This window comes from Hordeum vulgare, chromosome 3H (assembly GCF_904849725.1).
Source record: "Hordeum vulgare subsp. vulgare chromosome 3H, MorexV3_pseudomolecules_assembly, whole genome shotgun sequence".
Classification (NCBI taxonomy): Eukaryota; Viridiplantae; Streptophyta; class Magnoliopsida; order Poales; family Poaceae; genus Hordeum; species Hordeum vulgare.
Window position 1 is genome coordinate 611,762,534 of NC_058520.1, and position 21,331 is coordinate 611,783,864.

Here is a 21,331-nt window from a genome sequence, read left to right on the forward strand (position 1 = left end):
TTCCTAACCACGTTCATGGCTTGAGCAAACCCATCATGTGTTTGCAAAGTTGAATCACCACATTCATCTTCATTGAGCATGGTGGTCTTGGCGGAATTTGCAGTCGAGGCAAGCAATGCTTTCCCACTCAACTTCAACCAACAATGCATATATATGAAGTTATTCTTTTCCATTTTATGATATAGTGTGTACACCAAGTACATGCTAGCAAAGAAAGACAATGGATGGTCAAAAGTTGCAACAAGCCCCAAACCGATGAAATGATCAACACACATAGCAATAAGCCACAATACTTATGGGCTCTTGGGTTGAAGTGCCACTTGGCCATTGGGTTTTCACCTGATTGTAGAAGCAACAAAATTGTTGATGCCTTCTTGAATGTTGTATCATCGATGGGTGAGCGACTTTGCATTGCGCTAATGGATCACTTGCTTGCGGTAGGAATCATAGAGCTTTTTCTCGTGAAACCAAACATGCATGCTTTGCCAAAATGTTGTGCCCCTTTGCTACATGCCCTCAAAGAAATAGATACTAGAGGCCAAACATGCCTCACACGACAATTCATTCTCCTTTAGAGAGAAATTTAATCCCCTCTTATTCTTTGGGTCGTCACCTAGCGCCCACTGCTCATCCGGATCCATGTTAGGCCATTGGGTATCCAACTGTCGGGTACACGTCTACTGGGAGTCCGGCTGCAGTTGATTGTCATCCACACTTGTCCATCTTCATAGCCGCTTCTGCCATCGATAATGTCCATCCTCTCCTCGTCCTCCGCTACTGTCACACTTGGATGAGGCATTATGGCGAACAATGACCGGGCACTGAGGATCTTATCTACGAAACCGGACGATGGGTCCATAGCTGACATTTGTGGCCGGACAAGCCCTGACGAGTGCGACTCCAAGACGTGGTCATTGTTGATGTCGGTAGTGAGCTGGACTTGATGTCGGAGGACGCAGACTGTTGCGGCAGTTGATGCATGTTAGTCAGACCAAGGTGATGGGATGCATAGTAGTAGCCTAGCTAGTAGGGCGACTTCAATTGGGATGACATCGTTGTTGATTGCTCGGACAATGCTAGAGTGCATGTGGAGGCCTGCCCTGACCAGCCGTCGGTGCACCGCCCACCTTCTTCCTTGCCTTGTAGCGGCCGTTCTTGCGTTCCGCATACGCGACCTTGCAGGGGTCACCACGCTCGGGGTCCTCCGACTCTAGCGGGACGACGATTGTCTATGTCGGGTCCTCTTGCTGCAGTTCCATCATGGCGGTGGTGATGCGGTGGGGGAGGGCAATTGGGGTGGAGGTAGTGGGAAAGGGCATGTTTTATTGCAAAAATGGTGGTGGGAATGTCCAAATGCCGAGGCAGTGGTGGTGGGAATGTCCAAATGCCGAGGTTGTGGGTGAGATTTTTTTGGTGGACCGGACGTAGTGGAGATACGAACGTCTGCAAATCCCCTTATGTTTGGTTCCGGTTTTTGACATTTGAACCAGTCCAAACAAATCAGTTAACCCTCGTTGTATAGCAAAAAAATTGTCTGGCCAATCCGGCCGAACATTTAGGGCGCTCTTGGTATGTATGTATTTTAATACAGACGTATTTAACTTACCGGTGTAAATAACCATACAAAGCAATTTTCAACCGGAAACCAAAACGACCAAGGGATGTTTGTATTTTTTACAAGTGTATTTAGCAGAAAAACTACAAACCAAACATAGCCTTAGTGACGATTTGTGATCCTATTGGATAACACACCCCGCATGTTTATTGGTTCAAAAGATGGAAACAAAAAAATGTACTGGTCATGAGTACGGCTAATGATACGAGGAGAAAACGTGCTGGTTTGCCCGAGTGGTTAAGGGGGAAGACTTAAGATCTTCTGCAGTCAAGCTGCGCGTGGGTTCGAACCCCACAGCCAGCAGAATCATTTCTTTATCTTCCTTTTTTAATATTGAATTAAAAGATTTGAACGTCCTCATTTGACATATAAAACAACTCCATTAGTTTATGTTTCTTTTTAAAACCGAAGCAATCTAACCGGTAGTACATTTTGCGGCAGTGTCCAATAAAAAAGGTTCTCCACATACGTAGTGATAATACATGTATATACTCCCTTCGTCCGAAAAAGATTGTCCCTCAAACTTGGGATAAGCTTTTTCGGATGAAGGGAGTTGCACACAAGTACGCGGATATTGTGTTTGGCTCCCAAGCTCCATTTAGTCCGGTTTCCCAAAGATTGAAAAATCTGTCTTTTAAGTTTTCAAAAATTCTTAAAAATATATGCACATACCTATGGTGTATACTACTCGTCTGAAGAGTTTCATGGTGAAACATATTTGTTGCAAGCTAATAAAATAAAATAAAATCATACATTCACCCCTATAAACGCACATGTGCCCACATTATCACTATGATCACCTACGTGATATTGAGCCGACATAATATCTTAAGATTGACGAAATTATCACAGGTGCCCCGTAGTTGACCGGAACGTTTCCTCCCGCTGAAGAAACATTGTCAAAAAGTCTAAAAAAATCTATAAAAGTGGGAGCATCAATGAACAATCTAGTACTTGAACCCTAGTGCATTCATTCAACCACAAGAAATCTAACTATCTAAGAGCATCTCTAGCAGACCCTCTATAAAGCCAACCCGTAAAACTCGTTTACAGTTTGCGGAAAAACGGTTTTGCGAGCTGACGCAGGCGCGGACAGCAGACCCCGTAAAACGGATCCGTATAAAAGGATATTTGCAGAATATGCTCTTTTACGGGTCGGCTATGCGGGGTCTACTCAGGCGTCGCCGCGTCGACCCGTAAACCGAAAACCCTGTAAATCAGAATTACCAATGTGCAATATAAGGAAAATGGCAATATTACAACACAATAATTATTCAAATCACCGTAGAAAATGAAATAATTCAATATAAAATTTGTCCCGTATACGAATTACATATGAATAAAATGAAAATGAATGAAAAAATAGAATGTGTTACTGCCGAGCCCTTTGCCAATGGTGCTCAATGAGATCTTTATAAAGTTGAGAGTGGGTGTTTGCATTTTCAATCTCCTTGTAGGTGTGAAGAAAAGCTCTAATTCGGTTAGGGTCTCTAGCTGGTTTGATATGGCTACCCACATTGGCGCATACGGTACCTTCTCCGGAAGAGGTGCGGCGTATCTGTTGGATTGTCGGCGAAGTAGTCTTGCATCAACATCTCGTTCCCGAGATGACGATTTCGAGGAATGCAAAGGCGCCCGATGATCGATCCTCGCCGCCTCTTTCTGTTCTCGTCTTCGTGCTCCTTCACAGCAAGGGCCATCACCAAAGTCTGCTGACGAAAGGTGAGAAGCATCGTATCAACTTCCGAGTCGTCCGAATCGGATGAATCGTCGAGGAAAAACTTCTCGCACGGGCTCAACTCCATCCCCGACGGTGGCTCTCCGACCACGGTGGATTGTGGGATCTGAGGAGCCGGTGCAGCGGTTCGGCGGAAGAGGGCAGGGGCGCCCCCCGGCACGATTCCGCCCGCAGATTTGGCCGGAATCGCCAACGGCGAACGGGCGGAACCAATGGTGGGCGACGGTGGAAGGGGGTGGGGAAAGGGCGCAGGCTGAATGTCTCTCCCGCCAACCGCTTTCTTGGGATACGGGGCATCGAAGGGGCGAGGCGGAAACCTGTGTTTTCTCGAGTCAGGGAGGGGATTTTGCTGCACCCCTAAAAAATTTACGGATCGGACGCGTTTGCAGGGTCTGATCGGGTTGCATTTTCCGTGCTGACCCGTATTTTGACGGTTATTTTGCGGTTCGCGGCTTTATACGGGCCGGCTTCACATGCTATAAGGTATACTTAGTTTGCATGACATGATTCCGTTTTGTGCAATTAATCAACAGTTGCTGGTTTGCCCGAGTGGTTAAGGGGGAAGACTTAAGATCTTCTGCAGTCAAGCTGCGCGTGGGTTCGAACCCCACAGCCAGCACACCATTTTATATTCTTTTTTGTATATTTCTTTTTAATATTAAATTAAAAGATTTGAATCGTCCTCCATTAGTTGATGTTCCTTTTAACACCCAAGCAATCTAACCAGTAGTACCTTTCGTGGAAGTCTTCAAGACAAAGGGTTCTCCATATACGTACTGATAATACATGTATGCAGCACACAAGCATGCCGATATTGTGCTTGCCTCCCGAGCTCCATTTAGCCCGGTTTTTGAAAGATTTTAAGATCTCTTTTTAAGTTTAAAAAATTTCTGGAAAAAATATGCACACACCTATGGTATATACTACTCGTTTGCACATTTTCATGGTACCTGGACAAACAATTTCAATTTCTTATCATAGCTTTTAGATGTCATAGGAGTGTACCCTGCAAAATTTCATCTTTTTCGGAATTCGTTTGTATTTTTTGGAATTAAAAATGACAGAACTCAATGTTTGCTGTCGAATCTAAGCAACCTCATTTTTGAAATTTATTTCCTTCTTGTATAAGGCTGAAATATGCACTAAAGAACACATATGTGATTTTTAATGCATTTTTGCTAACTTTTTTATCCATCGGTAGTTCAAATCTTATTTATATTTGCTAAATGTCTAGAAACTTACATAACGGTTTAAATATATCAAACGGACCCCAAAATATGCCAAAATTTGAAATAGATCATGTAATGATGTGTCCTGAGTACAGAAAAAAATATCAATGCCAACGGATGAACAATCGGTCGTTTTGCTTTCAAATTAGACACATACTCTCTTGAAACCACGTTTCTTCTTGAGAGATGGTTCGATTTCTAAGCCATTTACTTAATAAATTTTGTGAAACCTTCTCAAAATTTTAACACGCTCTACAGGGACCATGTGATGACACCATGCAAAGTTTCATGCTTTTCAGAATTTATTTGGATTTTTCAAAATTTTAAAGCCCAAAACTCCATGTTCATGGTCAAGTCTTAGCGCCCACATGTTTGAAATTGCTTTCATTTTCTTGTATATGACCTTAATATTCACTCAAGAACATATATACGACTTTCCAATCCAATTTTGTCAACTTTTTCCTACATTCATAGTTCAAATTTAAATTTTATTCGTTAAATGTCTAGAAATGCACTTCAATGATTGATATATAACTAACTCACTCCAAAAGATGTCGAATTTTTACATAGATCATGTAATGGTGTGTCTTGAGTGTATACCAAATTCCAATGCCAACGGATGAAGCATCGGTGGCTTCGCCTTCAAATTAGACACATTCTCTCTCAAAACCATGTTTCTTCCTCGGAGATGGTTCGGGTTCTAAGCAATGTATGCCATAACATTTACGAATCCTTCTTAATTTTTGACCACGCCCCGCAGGATCATATGATGACACCATGCAATGTTTCATGTTTTTCGGAGTTCGTTTGCATTTTTCTTAATTAAAAAAACCCAAAACTCCATGTTCTAGGTCAAGTCTAGGCGCCCTCCTATTTGGAGTTACTTCCATTTTCTTGTATAAGAATTAAACGTGGACTCAGGAACACATATAATATTTATCAAGAAAACATTTGCTAACTTTTTCATCCATTGGTAGTTTAAATTTGAATTATATTCATTATATGCCGACAGATGCACTTAATGATTTAAATATAGCAAATAGACTCCGAAAGATGCCAAATTATTACATCGATCATGTAATGACATACATTGAGTGTAGAAAAAAATATTCAATGCCAGCGGATCAAGCATGAGTCGCATCAGCACAATTTTATTATATTCACTAAAATGTCCCGTCCATACAAAATTCACTGATTGCCTATAAATGAAGATAGAGAGGAGTGGAATAAAATAAGAGTAAAGTTCATCGAAGCTCCTAAAAGTATTTCAAGTGTGTCAAGTAGGTCTTAAAAGTTTAAAGCCGTTCACCACGGGTCCTATATGTGTATTTTTATTCGTGACTTTAAAAACCTACTTGATACACTTGGAATACGTTTAGGACCTCCAGTGGATTTACACACATTTAGGATACGCGGTGAACCGTTTCAAACTTTTAAGACCTACTTGACATACGTGAAATATTTTTAAGACCTCCAGTGTATTTTACTTATAAAATAAATACTTTAGAAAAGAAAGGAACATAAAACAAAAAAGGAAAATAGATAATTACAAAAGAAAAGAAACAATTGTAAGAAGACGAAAATGAAAAAAAAAAGAAGCTTGCCATGTGCAATAAAAATACACTTGACAAAGAGAAGGACAGGAAAATTCAGAAAATACAAAAGGTTTGCCGATTGCAAAAAGAAAAAGATCTCAGCAAAGAACTATTTTCCCAGTGTAGAAGAAAAAGAACTGCTCAAAGATTTCTTTGCCCAGTGCAAAAGAAAAAGAACTCGTCAAAGATTTCTTTGCCCAGTGCAAAAGAAAAACCTGGCAAAAAATCCGTTGCCTAATTCCCCGATAAGTGCACTCCGCAAACATTTAGAACTCACAAAATCTCATATTCTAGTAGTGGGAGTCCACCCCTAACCTATCATCAGCCTCCAAATCTTTCCCCACTTAATATTCCATGCCAAACAAATAGGCGAGTGCTAAGCGTCGGGGCGCCGGTCCAACAGTTCAGCAGGTACACCCTACCCGCCCGATGCCGCGAGCTCCAGCCGTCCGATCTGCGCACGTTGACTTTCCCATCTCCTTCTTCCTCTCCGCGCGGACGCTGCCCTCTATCGCCTCGATGTCCTCCCGGCCGCCGGCCATCACCCCCTTATTTGGACATCCTCCCTCCACCGCCCCATGCTACTGGATGGGGCCCTCGACGCCGGTCGCCGTAGCAAAACGTCAGTTGGGTTTGTAGCAAAATGAGACCATACTCGTAGCAAAACTACGATGTCGGCTTTGTGTTGTAGCAAAATGTGACGCCGATTGTAGCAAAATAACATGGGGGTTGTACCAAAATACGATGCTGGTTGATACATGTAGGCAAAACTGCGACGTTTATTTTTCGCTAAGGGCAGCTCCGCTCCGTCTTCACCATCCAGCGGTTACCATGCTCGCCGTTCTTCGTCGGAGCATCCCTGGACCGTGGTTGTAGCATCTCCGGGAGATGGTTCCAGCATCTCGCGGATGGTATATCCATGCCGGTTTCCAACGCCAGCTCGTCGGGGCGCTAGGGTTGGAGGTATGGACCTGCGTGGGATTGAGGCTAGCCGGCTGCGGGATCTGAAGGACGAAGACGATGAGCGTAGGGAGTAAGAAGGTAGGGAGGAAGAAGATAAAGCGGGGGCGAGTGGTCGCGCGAGGCGTACGATGGGCTTCTATCGTTTGGGACCGATCGAAGTTTTGGCCGGCGCACCGTATTACGATGGGCTTCTATCGTTTGGGACCGATCGAAGTTTTTGCCGGCGCACCGTATGAAAACGTTTTCCTAACAAACAAGCATTTCCACGCAGAGACACAAGTATAATTCCATAATGTCATATTCTGCATATTAATAATAGAAGGCCATGTGAATATAGTTGCATGACACATAATCCCAATAGATATGAACCAGAGTTGATCATTGAACTCGTCAGCAAATCGACAAGAACATTATGTTTCTCCATCTGCGCGATCTCCTTCTTCCCCAAGTTTTCACCTACTCCTGATCCCCTTTCTCTTCGAGATCCCTGATTTAGGGTCATATGACAATCACGTAAAGGACAAGCACGCGTGATCTTTTGTACCACGGGCTTTTCTCCTCCTATTCTTTGACAGCCTCCAAATAAAGCATGGAGAAACACATGGACAGAAATGCTCTCAATTCCCATTCTCCTCTGGCCTCGAACAGATCTCTAATTGTGAGTAAACAGCACCAGCTTCTTCAATTCAATCTTGTTTGCTTGATCAATCAAATGTGAGCCTCCTCTTTCATTCAGCGATCTTTCGAGCGAGCATTTTTTGTTAGGATGTTTGGTTGAGTTGTTTGGTCAGATCGATCAAATGTTGTGTACCTTGAAACTCCGGAGCATCGTCTTCCTTTGGCGATCTTTCATGCTAGCACTGGTCTCGTTCATCTCCCATTTCATCTGGTAATCCATGCAACCGAACAACTGTCAATCGCCATACACCCAAATTCCCCAATAAGTAAGTACACACATACACAAGAAATTATATTTGTTATCGATCGGGGACCCGGAGAACTACTCGTTCTTGTCATGCATCTTCATTACGGTTCACGATGGGATCGGTGGACTACTACGAGATCCTGAATGTCGACCGGAGCGCGACCGACGACGACCTCCGCAGGGCCTACCGGCGGCTGGCCATGCGGTGGCACCCGGACAAGAACCCCATCGGCGACAAGGACTCCGAGGCCAAGTTCAAGGACATCACCCAAGCCTACAACGTACGCTCTTGTTCATCCATGCATTCTGAACAATGGATGGAATCTTCGTGTACTGCTTGATCGTTTTGCTTTGCGTGATCAGGTTCTCAGCGACGCCAGTAAGAGGGCGGTGTACGACCAGTATGGGGAGGAGGGGCTCAAGGGCCCGCCACAGCAGCCCGCCGACGACATCTTCGCCGAGTTCTTCGGAAGCACGCCCTTCACGTACTGCAATAACGTGCGGGGCAGACAGCGGACGGCGTGGGACGGCGGCGGCTTGGGACGTACTTACGGCACCGGAGATCAGGGCGTCGGGACGCCACCACCGCCGGTGGAGACCAAACTGGCGTGCACGCTGGAGGAACTCTACACGGGCGTCACAAAAAATATGAAGATCTCCAGGAATGTCGTCGACTCCAGCGGGTAAATATATACACAAGATGTTCTGTTTGGATGCTGACCGAATTAGTTTTATCGATTGAGGTGACATGTCTCGTAGGAGGATGAAGACGGAGTCGGAGGTTCTATCGATCGAGGTGAAGCCGGGGTGGAAGAAGGGCACCAAGATCACGTTCCCTGGCAAGGGCAACCAGCAGTGGAACCAGCTCTCAGCCGACCTGGTGTTCGCCGTCGACGAAAGGCCGCACCACATGTACCGCCGCGACGGGAACGACCTGGTCACAGATGTGCGTCTCACCCTCGCGGAGGCCCTGGGCACGGTGATCGTGCTCCCCACCCTCGACGGCCGGGAGCTGGCGGTGGACGTCGGCGGCGGCCAGGAGGAGGAAGCCCCCATGGTTCGCCCCGGCTACGAGCTCGTGGTGCCGATGGAGGGCATGCCCATCGCCCGCGAGCCCGGCCGCCGGGGAAGCCTCAGAATTCGTTTCGATGTCACGTTCCCGGACCGGCTCAAGCGCGATGCGCGCCTGCAGATGAAGCGAATCCTGGAGGCCGACGCCGCTTCAAGCACAGACGTCTGAGACATCATGATATGTTTTTTCTTTTCTTATGAAAAGCTTTAATGGCAGCTTATATTATGTTTGTAATTAAATAGAGCTCTACATCACCAGCAACTGTGGTGGATATAGCCAAATTTATTAGGGCGTGCCAATAGGAGAACGGAAGTTTGGAGCTTGGTGTTCATGGAGGCCAAAACTTTTGAAAAATTCAAAATTCATATTTTTCGGTTTTGAAAAAATCTGAAAAAAATATGCAAGTAAAGAAGGATGTTATGTGTATGTGTCCCATACAAAATGGACCACCCATTTGTTTTGTGATATTTCAACACTGAGCACCATCACAAAAGATAGAGGCCGACAGATAAACCTACCGTATCTCTCAAGGCATCGATACATGTATTTTTCATCATAACTTCTGGGGCCTTCCCCCACATTTTCCAATTCAAAATAAATCATCATGAAAATTAAAATAAGCTTGCTAATTCAACTTATTATTTAATTTTCCTGCGTTCATTGCGGCATGTAAGTGCATCACAACCACATCACCCTGCAGATGGACCGGGCCCAATAAGGTGGGTTTAGTTTTCCTTCATAGTTTTGGGGATTTTATATTTTCTGTTTTTTCTTCTTCTCCTTATTGGTCTTTTATGTTTTCCTTTTTTCTACTTTTTAATTGATATATGTTTACCTGTTTTCTCTTTTTCCATTGGGGGTGTGGAGTTATATAAACAAATTTTAAGAAATACATGAACATCTTTTTAATACACATAAACCAGTAATGTAACACACATGAATAAATATTCTCAAATGCATGGTTTATTTTTAAAATATATTAAATGTTTGTCATATAAAGTGAATAAATTTTAAATATTACATAGACACATTTCAAATAAGAAAACAATTCTTATTAGATATGTGAATGTTATTACTGATTTTTTAGCCGAGTACAATCAAAGAGACTCACATACACGAGCATACACTCACCCTTATGAACGCAGACACGCACACCCTACCTCTACGAGCACCTTCAAGAGACTGAGCCGGCACATTATCTTGAGATTCACGAAGTCGCCACAGACGACTTTGTAGTCGACGGGAACGCCTCCTCCCACTGAACGCACATCGTCGGATGGCCTCGAACAATTCCAGGAAAATGCAACACCAATGTCAAGTCTGGGACTTGAACTCTGACGGGCAGAGGATACCGATGTCCTCCTAACTATTGAAGCACAGGTCGATTTGCAATTTTATTAATGTTTGGGAAGGAATTTTGCTACTATATAAAATAGTTCTTGCGCTATATTTCAAAAAATTATTGAAGAGTTATGTTTTCAGTTTTTTTTCTTTCTAAAAAGTGCCCACGGGCTAGACAATATCAGCCTATTTTTCATGCATGGGAATCTTAGGATTGATGTGATCATTGTAACAAAATCACTAATTAGCGAGTACACCTTTCAACGATTATTATCACCTCCACGGTTGCGACAAATGACGCTCTGCATGCGTGCCATTTGTCGCAACCTGGGAGTTTTCCATTTTTTCGTAGATCCGTATTTTCAAAATGTTTTATCTCCTAAACCATGCGTCCAAATCTCGAACCGTTTTCATCATTGGCTTTCTCGCGTCGAGATCTTCAAAACTAGATCCCATATTGATATGTTTTGATGAATTTTTCTTTTCACGAAAAAAACCAAAAGAAAAAAACCGGACGATAAAACTATGCCTCACGCGATAGAAAATAAAAACTGAAAACACGTTTTCCCCCTTTCTGAGAGGCACAGGTCGTGTCTCTTTGCGAAGGCAAAACCGTGCCTCTCGCAGAAAAAAAGAGAACAGAAGACACGTTTTTTTCTTTTCAGGGGCGTGCCTCTCGCGAAGATAAAACCGTACCTTTCACGGAAGCAAAACCGTGCCTCTCGCAAAAAAACAGAAAACACGTTTTTTTCCCCTTTTAGGAGAGGCACGGCGCGTGCCTATCGCAAAGGCAAAACCGTGCCTCTCGCAAAAAAAGAGGCACGGACGTGTCTCTCCCGAAGGTAAAACGTGCCTTTCACGGAAGCAAAACCGTGCCTCTTGCAAAAAAAAAAAACGAGTTTTTTTCCTTTTCGAGAGGCACGGCCGTGACTCTCACGAAGGAAAATCGTGCCTCTAGCGGAAGCAAAACCGTGCCTCTCGAAAAAAAACAGAAAACGTAAAAAAAAGTTAAAATTCTTTTTCCTGTCCAAAAGTTACGAAAAACCGGTGAAAAACCATAACACCAAAAATATTCGGAAAAAACCACTCAGAAAGGCGAATACGCGTGCGAGAAAATAAAACAAGAAATCCGAAGGAAACGCTCAGAATGCGACACATGACGGCGGCTGGAAACGCGTCAAATGACGGCGTGCGAAAGCGATCGCTATAAGGCTGTCGAAAGAGCGCTTGCTAACTAGTTTCTCTCTCGTTATAACAGTTACGCGGAAGCTATGTCTGCTTAATGCACAAAGTTAGCTCCACCTCGCGTATGGCGCTGGGTGGGAGCCCACTCTAGTGGAGCGGCCCATTAATACAGTTTTGGGAAGGCTCGGTAGGAACCGATTATAGAACCTTTAGTGCGTTTTTCTTCACTCTTTTTTTTATTAATTTATTTATCAGTATTGTTTCTTGTTTCCCTTTTTAAGTATATGTCTACTTTTTTAAATACATGTTATACAATTTTCAATGCACATGGAATAAATTTTTAAAACACGTTGAATAGTTTTCAAATACGAATATTTGAATTACATGTTTTGGAAAGAAATTGAGTACATGTTAAACATTTTTCCAATAAATGTTGCATTTAAATGGTATGAAATTTTAAAAAAAATCATGTGATTGTTCACACTGTATAATATTTTTGAAATGTCACAAATTGTTTTACAAAATGTCACGGACCTATTTTTGAAATTAGTAAACATTATTTTTAATGTTATGGACATTGTTTGGAAGTACCGTATTTTATACTCCCTCCGTCCGGAAATACTTGTTCTAGAAATAAATAAAATAGATATATCTATAACTAAAATAAGTCTAGACACATGCATTTCTAGGACAAGTATTTTCGTACGGAGAGAGTAAATGATACGAGCAATCATTAAATTTCAGAAATATTTTCCTGAAATTCCACAAACATTTTTTAAATGAATTGAATGGACTAGTGCGATTAGGATTAGTAGCACGAGAGTCAAATCGATCTGCAGATTTATTCGCAACTTTTAAAAAAAAAATCGGTCTGCAGACAAATTAGCGTGCGGCCGGACAGTACTGTTGTGATCGCCTACGAGACGTACATAATCCATCCATCTTGCAAATATAAACCCCTCTCTCCTTCTTAGTTTCTCCCTTCTCATAACCACCCGAAAGCTTGATTCTCTTCCCCGATCGGTTTCTGTGCTACTTAACTCGATGACCAAGATTTTCAGGTACACATCGATCGAAACCCATCCCCTACTACTTACCTTGAGAGAGGTTCGCGATTGATCCAATCCAGCCTCTGTTTTTTTCTCTTTTTTCTTTGCATCGCAGGAGCAGCTTCTACCGGTCGAAGCAACCCGAGGAGGAAGAGGAAGAAGAAGAATCAGCGGCGGGGGAGTACGAGTTCGTGGATCTCGAGGACGGCAAAGGCGGCGGCGGCGTGGACTCTGACGGCAACGGCAACCTGGCGTCCGGTGCTGTCTTGACCACTATCATCGGCATCTCCTGCATACTAGCGGGCTGCTTGTACGTCGTATGCCCATGCGGCCTCCAGCCCGGGGCCGTGGGGCAGGAGGCCACCGTCGCGATCATCATCGGCGCCTTGTTCCTCGCTTTCGCGGCTGCCGCCTTTGCATGTCTCGCCGTCCTCCGGGGCTACGCTTGCGGCTCGTGCTGGAGGACGTCGCCGGTTTCTGACTGAGATTTGTTCGTTCTTAAGCTTACTTCGCTCTCTGCGTTGCATCGATCGAGCATTGTTTAATCTTTTAATTACAAACAGTCCAATACTACGTACCATATATATTGGACTAGGTTGTTAACTCATATTGTACATGCATGCAATACCGTTGTAACTAATACCTAGAATCTAGGATCTCCACCGGCTCCACTCCTAACCTAACGGGAGCCTTCTCTTCAATCTATTTCAAGACATATGTACATGTATCACTGATGAGAGGAATGCAAGACATACTTCTCTCCAATCTATTTCATCTAACTTGTATCAGATACCATGGCTTTCGAGGACATCCTCGGCGATCAGCTCCCTGCCGCTGCCACGGCCGCCGCGGCCACTCCCCCTGCTTCTTCCCCGGCCATCTCCACCACTACCGCTGCTGCCTCTTCTGTCCTCACCACCATGGTCACCGCACCCCCACTTGCTGCCGACCACTCCCTTCTCAATTTCCATCAAGATCACATCTCCAACCACATAACCTTCAAGTTGGATCCTGCCCTCAACAACTACATCAAGTGGCGCACCTTCTTCACCTGTGTTCTTCGCCAACACCACGTCGAGGACCACGTCCTCCGTCCTCCTCCACCTTCTCCTGACGCTGCCTGGCTTGCCGTCGATCAACGCGTCATGCTGTGGATCCTCTTCACCCTCGCTGACTCCCTCCTCGATCTCATCATGGGCGGCACCGTCGACGCCTACACCGCCTGGACGCGCGTCCGGGACTATTTCCAGGCCAACCAGGGTGCCCAGTATCTCCATCTCACGCGTCAGTTTCGCACTCTCAAACAGGGCGATCTCCCTGTATCTGACTACGCCCGCCGCCTGAAGGCCCTCGCCGATGGCCTCGCGGATACGGGTCACCCTGTCCCCGACCACGATCTCACCATGCAGCTACTTCATGGCCTCGACGCCCGCCTCGACACCATCCGCACCCTCCTCGGTGACGCGGTTCCCCTGCCCTCCTTCGCCGCCACGCGCTCTCGGCTGGACCTCGCGGAATACAACATCAACCTCCGTGCTGCCGAGGCCGGCTCCGCCGCCCTCACCATCTCTGGCGGCCCTGGCTCCTCACAGGACCGTGGCGATCGCGGTGATCGCGGTGGCCGTGGCCCGGCGACCCTGGGGGACACGGCGGTCCAGGCGGTTCTCGCGGCTCTGGCGGCGGTGATCGCGGACGCGGCCGTGGTCGCGGTGGTGGTCGTGGCCATGGCCGCTCTGACTCTGCTAGTCGCGGCCCTCCCCCGCAACCCGTCCCGTGGACAGGCTACTTCGCCCCATATGGCATGGCGCTACCGGCACCACGCCCCGCCTGGGTCCCTCCCAACGCCGCCGGCGTCTTGGGTCCACGTCCCGACGTCCACTCCCAGGCGTACCCCCTCATGTTCTCTGGTCCGTCCCCAGCGTTCCACTCTCCTCCAGCGCCGGCCCCGTACCACCCCGGCACCTCCACATGGGATCAGGCGGCTATGTTCCATCACGCCCCAAGTCAGCAGGGCGTTCCCAACCTCGGCGCCGACTGGATCCTCGACTCCGGTGCTACCACGCCCGTCACCGGCAACCCTGGTAATCTCTCCTCGTTTCGTCCTTTCCCAAAGCATATATCTTCAAGCGTGACTGTTGGCAATGGTGCTCGCCTTCCCATCATTGGCACTGGCTCCACAACCCTACCTCCCACCAATCTCTCCCTTAATGATGTTGTTGTCTGTCCTGATATTGTTCAAAATCTCATTGCTGTTCGCAAACTCTCTCGCGATAACCATGTTGCCGTTGAATTTAACCCCTCTGGTTTCTTTGTGAAGGATCTTCCAACCAGGAATCTCATCATGACGTCCAGTAGTCCCGACCCGCTCTATCCATTCTACGGCACCACCTCGACCGGCGCCTCGGCTCTCCACCTCACCACTGCCAATTTGTGGCATCACCGACTCGGCCACCCTAGCAAAGCCGCCCTGGCTTCCCTCTCCAAGCAATTCCTTCCCGATTGTAATAAAGTGTCCAACACACCATGTACCGCTTGCCAGCTAGGGCGTCAACCCCGTTTATCTTTTTCCTCTTCCAATAATTGTACCACCGCTCCCTTTGATCTCATTCACTGTGATCTTTGGACTGCTCCGGTTGTTAGTTTTTCTGGTTTTGAGTACTATCTTATTATTCTTGATGACTTTACTCACTATTCTTGGTCTTTCCCGTTGCGCCAGAAATCTGACACCTCCCCTACTCTCCAACGATTTTTTACTTACATCTATCACCAATTTAACACTCTTATCAAAACCATGCAATGTGACAACGACGGCGAATTCATTAACACGTCACTTTGCACTTTCTTTTCTAACAATGGCATCACCTACCGCGTCTCTTGACCACACACTTCACCCCAGAATGGCAAGGCTGAACGCATGCTCCATACCACCAACGATGTCGTACGCACTCTTCTCCTTCATGCCAACCTACCACCCCCCTTTTGGGTCGAGGCTCTCCACACCGCCACTCTCTTGCTCAACCGGCGTCCCTCCACCCAAACCTCTCCTCACACGCCGTACTTTCTTCTCACTGGCGTTCTTCCATGGTACGATCACTTACGTGTGTTTGGCTGCTTGTGCTACCCAAATCTATACGCCACATCCGCTCACAAACTCGCCCCCCGCTCCACTCCATGTGTTTTCCTCGGCTATCCCCTCGAACACAAAGGCTATAGATGTTTTGATCTCGCAACACGCAAAGTTATTGTGTCTCGCCACGTTATTTTTGACGAGTCCACTTTTCCCTACTCTCCTCCCACACAGCAGACCACACCGTCCCTCCCCGCAGCGAATCCTCGCCCTGCCCGCCCAATCTTTCCCGAGATCACCACCCCACCTACCTCGGATCTGCCAAATCCACCTACCTCGGTGCCCCCCGACCCACCAGCACCTACCTGGTCTCCCGCGTCGCCAACCCATGCGGCCCCACCCCCACTACTGGTCATCCCGCCCCTCCTCCGCCAGCCGACAACCTCGGGTCCCCAACCAACTCTGATTCGCCCGCTGCTCCCTCTCCCACCTCCCCATTCCCGGCTGTTTCTGCCCCGGGGCCCACCGAATCCTCCTCTCGATCACCAACCACCACTCCGTCTCCTCCACGTCGCCCCACCGTCCCTGTTCTCCCGCCCGTGAATTCGCATGCAATGAAGACCCGCGCAAAGCGCGGTATCTCCCAGCCATGCCGTCTCTTCTCTCTCACCGCCTCCACTTCTATTTCCCCACTACCAGCCACATACAAAACAGCTCTTACCGATCCCCATTGGTACCATGCCATGCTTGATGAATATAATGCTTTGCTTAAGAACGATACTTGGAGTTTGGTTCCTCGTCCTGCAGGTGTCAACGTGGTCACCGGAAAATGGATCTTCCGCCACAAGCTTAACCCCGATGGCTCGCTGACTCGTTACAAAGCCCGGTGGGTACTTCATGGCTTCACGCAAAAGGAGGGAGTCGACTACGCTGAGACCTTCAGTCCGGTTGTCAAACCGGCCACCGTTCGCGTCATCTTGAGCATCGCCACCGCCTACTCTTGGCCCATCCATCAATTGGATGTCAAGAATGCATTCCTTCACGGTGAACTTGGTGAGACCGTTTATTGCGCCCAACCCGCAGGTTTTGCCTCTCCCTCCCACCCTTCCCATGTATGCCTCCTCAAGAAATCCTTGTATGGTTTGAAACAGGATCCACGCATGTGGTTCTTGCGCTTCCGGTCATACATCCTCTCTCTGGGGTTTGTGTCCTCCAAGTGTGACACCTCTCTTTTCATCTATCGCCACGGCTCCACTATCGCCTATCTACTACTCTATGTAGATGACATCATCCTCACCGCCAACACCCCTGCCACTCTCTCCTCCATAATAACCTCCTTAAAGGCAGAATTTTCCATGTCCGATCTAGGTGATCTTCACCATTTTCTTGGCGTCAATGTTATTCGCAACACTTCCGGCCTATTTCTCTCTCAACAACAGTATGTCTTCGAGATTTTGGACCGTGCCAGCATGCTCAATTGCAAACCCATTTCCACCCAAGTCGACACAAAATCAAAACTCTCTGCTCTTGATGGTGACCCTCTTTCCAATCCCACTCACTACCGGAGCCTCGCTGGTGCCCTCCAGTATCTCACCATCACCCGCCCAGAGATCTCCTATGTTGTGCAACAGGCGTGTCTCTTCATGCATGCCCCCCGTACAGCTCATCTCCAGTTCGTCAAACGCATTCTTCGCTACCTCAAGGGCACCTCACACTACGGTCTCCAGTTTTATCCTTCTCGGTGTCATGATCTCATTTCTTACTCTGACGCTGACTGGGCCGGTTGCCCGGACACACGAAAGTCCACGTCGGGCTTCTGTGTATTTCTTGGATCCAACTTGGTCTCCTGGTCCTCCAAACGTCAGTCCACGGTTTCTCGGTCAAGTGCCGAGGCCGAATACTGAGCTGTAGCCAACTGTGTTGGTGAAACTACATGGCTGCGCCAACTCCTCCACGAGATTCATCACCCGCCATCTCGCGCCACCATTGTGTATTGCGACAACATCAGCGCCACGTATCTCTCCTCCAACCCCGTCCAACACCAGCGAACAAAACATGTTGAGATTGACCTACACTTCATTCGGGATCATGTCGCCCTGGGAGAAGCTCGCGTGCTACACGTGCCATCCGGATCGCAGTACGCCGACATCTTCACGAAGGGCCTTCCTACGGTGGTGTTTGATGATTTTCGCTCCAGTTTAAACGTCCACCAAGGTGGAGTTCCCACTGCGGGGGGTGTTAACGCATATTGTACATGCATGCAATACCGTTGTAACTAATACCTAGAATCTAGGATCTCCACCGGCTCCACTCCTAACCTGACGGGAGCCTTCCCCTATATGTAGATGTATCACTGATGAGAGGAATGCAAGACATACTTCTCTCCAATCTATTTCATCTAACTTAGGTAACACTCAATCATCTTCGCTCAATTGCTCTAGCTAGGTCATTTCATTGAGACATTTTATTGACAGCAAGACCACTTTATTTCTCGGACAATAGATGAGTCATTTACATGCAAGTGAGAAATAAAATCAGGGATAGACTCATCACTAGTAGAAAATGGGTCTTTCGACCGGAACACAAAATCATATTAGCCCCGGTTCAAACTAAAACCAGGATCGATGCCAGAGATTGGTCCCGGTTCAGTTTGATAGGGCATTGGTCCCGGTTCGGTTCATCTTACTAGTTTCAGTTCGGGGCAAAAACCAGGACTAAAGATCCAGCGCCTGCCACATGGCGTGCCGCGGAGCATTAGTCCCGATTTATAGCTAGAACTAGACGATTTATAGCAATATATATCTAGCTAGTTCATCTGCCGTAGCATTCGCTTCCCTGAAGCAGTGCGTGAAGATCACCTATGCAAAATCACTTGATAAGTCTTTATTTGCACTCTGCCAACAACGCAAGATCTAGCCCCTGGTAATTGTCAGGTTGTTTGATCGCGTCGACTGCAAAGGTACACTCTGATCGCACTTGCACGCTATTACATCCAATGTGGCTAGCCATGTATATGCAGCCCATTGCTAATGACACGAATTTCTGCGGTGCGGAATCCACAGATGTCACGGTTGTAAATCAGATGTACCCGTGCGTTGCTACAGTAATTGTTGGCTATATATTTAGATGATAATTTTTTTTGTTAATCATATTTAGATGATAATTGCTTATGTGGAGTGTGAATATTACAGTTAACAATATAATCATGAAAATACAAATGTACTATAAGCTTTATTACACTTGATTAGTTTATATTTGTAAAATATTTTTGAAACATATGTAGCATAATGTGAGTTTATTTTTTATTTTTTTGGGGTTGTCCACACGAGTGTCTTTTTCATTGAAAAAAAATTGAACATGAATAGTGAGGTTGACTCTTTCCCCGCGCCTTGTTGCGATAGCTTTGTTAAGAACATGCGTAAGTAGTTGTTAAATCTAATAAAATAAAGTATAAACTTAAAAATCAATAAAATGAAGTGTCCAAAAAACTTTTGAATTGCAGTTAAAAATGTTATTTCGAACTAAAATGTGAAGGATGGCTAACATGAATATATGATGTGGCATCATTACATGCATCGACTAATAAAAAACTAGTTGCAATTTATAAGTTAAATTTATGACTCGGTTATGTGGAAGATTTTACATGATTTAATGGAAGAAAAATACTTAAATGCATTGCTTAGTGGGATGTTGAGGTGGACACTTTGCATGTTGAGAGTGCTTATGTGAAGCACTTTGCATGGCTTAATGGAAGAAATGGTTTTAAATGCATTGCTTAGTAGGATGATAAGATAAACACCTTGCATGTTGAGAGAATTGGGACCAACTTTTTAAGAATGTAAGATTTGAGCCCATCTCCGTCCAGCCTAACACCTCCAACGTGATCAATTTTGATCTATCTTGAGCCACTGCGTGCCGCACAGTCTAGTTCAGTCCCAAACCTCTCCAGGCATCTCTTGCTCTGCGTCGGGTGAAAAGACAGTGTTGGATATCTTCATGCCCCACCTATTGGGCATTGCGTGTCAGGGTGGATACAGTCCGAGCCGGTCCGATCCCGGTCCGAGCCAGTGTCTGGACCGCCATCACTTTTCAGGGATCGGAATGGCAATGGCCGAGCTCGGGCCAGACCGAGAGGACCGGCCAAGACAAGGACAGAGCGCGCTATGAAGCTCCGACAATGGCTGCTCATCAAGGATAGATGCTAGAGGAAGCACATCTCATCAAAAAGATGTCTAGGAGCTAAACAAGAACCAGAGGGAGCTAGAGGAACGAAGAATCTGGCACGACGGCCGACAGACAATGATGAAAGAGACCACGCCTCATACGGCGATGTAGGACCTCCCACATTGATTTCTTTGGTGCAAACCATAGATCCATGGGCCGCATCCAATGCACATGGTTTCCGGAGCCAGAGAGTCCATTTTTCACGCGGATGAACAGCCACCGCGGCGGCAGACGGACATGACGATATTTTCTTGCGCCCCCGCCATGTCTAGGTCGCCAAGCTCTCGCCATGGGCCTACCACGCCTCCGCCAGGGCCCCGCCATGCTGCGGACACGCCTCAGCCATGCTCCCCCACGCCCCACCATGCTCCGGCCACACTCCCGCCATGCCGCCGGCGAACTCGGTCCGCTCAGTCGGTCTGAGCTTTAACCGGACCGGACCGATATTTTTTCGGTCCTGTTTCTAGGTCCCGGACTGGCTGTTTTTTTGGTCGGGCCAAGACCGAGCCAGTTCGAACCGAGCGGGCCACGAGCCAGTCGGGAAGACCGCTTGTGCCGTCCACCCTCCGTCCTCTAATTTAAGAGTGTTTTGAGTACTAGTATTAAAAACACTCTTAATTACACGGTGTAGGGAGTACTCCTTCCTTTCCGGTTTATAGGGCTCATCTCAAAAATTTTAGATTTCCATTACATTAGGCTCATTTTGAGTCTAATTGAGTTGAAGTGCTTTGAGTCCCACACCATATTTAATTCATAGAGTTTAGAGAAAGGAGATGAGTGGCTATGCATGCATCTTTTTTACATCCACCATGCAAGTCCAATGAGAAGGAGGATGCTACATTTATTGCCTTGGAAATTGAATACTCCCTCCGTCCCAAAATAAGTGTCTTAAGCTTAGTACAACTTTGTATTAGAGCTAGTATAAAGTTGAGACAGTTATTTTGGGACAGAGGGAGTATGTGAGAAATATTTCATTGGCTAGTTAAAATTAGTGCCATCCACTCACAATTCACCTTGGTTGATGAGATTTCAGATTTAAGCCCTATAAACCAAAAAGTAGGGAGTAGTTGTCAACAAAGTATTAATTGTGTATAATGAAACGCGCCTTGGGATGCAAAGTCGATCGGATAGGATTTTTGTCCCAAGACTAGTGGCAGTGTAGAAATTACATAGCATTTCACATGATGATGGCAAGTCCATGACTTCAAATCCCTGCATGATGACAAACAAAAAAAATTGAGGGTATAACACACTGCCAGCATATATATTTTTTCCATGAGAACATTGTTCAAGCATATAGGAGTACATTATTTTCCCTTCAGAAATTA

At 46.3% G+C, this 21,331-nt stretch overlaps 1 protein-coding gene and 2 non-coding genes across 3 annotated transcripts; all 3 read left to right on the forward strand.

Moving 5' to 3' along the window:
* Window positions 1–1,834: 1,834 nt before the first annotated feature.
* Window positions 1,835–1,918, forward strand: TRNAL-UAA. The gene has a single exon. It is a non-coding gene; the product is annotated as a tRNA-Leu (tRNA).
* A 1,970-nt stretch (window positions 1,919–3,888) lies between these two features.
* Window positions 3,889–3,972, forward strand: TRNAL-UAA. The gene has a single exon. It is a non-coding gene; the product is annotated as a tRNA-Leu (tRNA).
* Window positions 3,973–7,692: 3,720 nt separating this feature from the next.
* On the forward strand, window positions 7,693–9,551 carry LOC123441120 (dnaJ homolog subfamily B member 1-like). The gene is made up of 3 exons (XM_045117635.1): window positions 7,693–8,346; window positions 8,429–8,748; window positions 8,825–9,551. Exons 1-3 carry the CDS (start codon window positions 8,179–8,181, stop codon window positions 9,303–9,305), a joined length of 969 nt encoding a protein of 322 aa, XP_044973570.1. The 5' UTR covers window positions 7,693–8,178; the 3' UTR covers window positions 9,306–9,551.
* The last annotated feature ends 11,780 nt before the right edge of the window (window positions 9,552–21,331 follow it).

Bases quoted from the DNA above. Each gene is read 5' to 3' on its own strand.
- LOC123441120 (XM_045117635.1), top strand. From the start codon at position 8,179: ATGGGATCGGTGGACTACTACGAGATCCTGAATGTCGACCGGAGCGCG. The intron at 8,347-8,428 runs GTACGCTCTTGT...TTGCGTGATCAG, and splicing joins ACATCACCCAAGCCTACAAC to GTTCTCAGCGACGCCAGTAA. The intron at 8,749-8,824 runs GTAAATATATAC...CATGTCTCGTAG, and splicing joins AATGTCGTCGACTCCAGCGG to GAGGATGAAGACGGAGTCGG.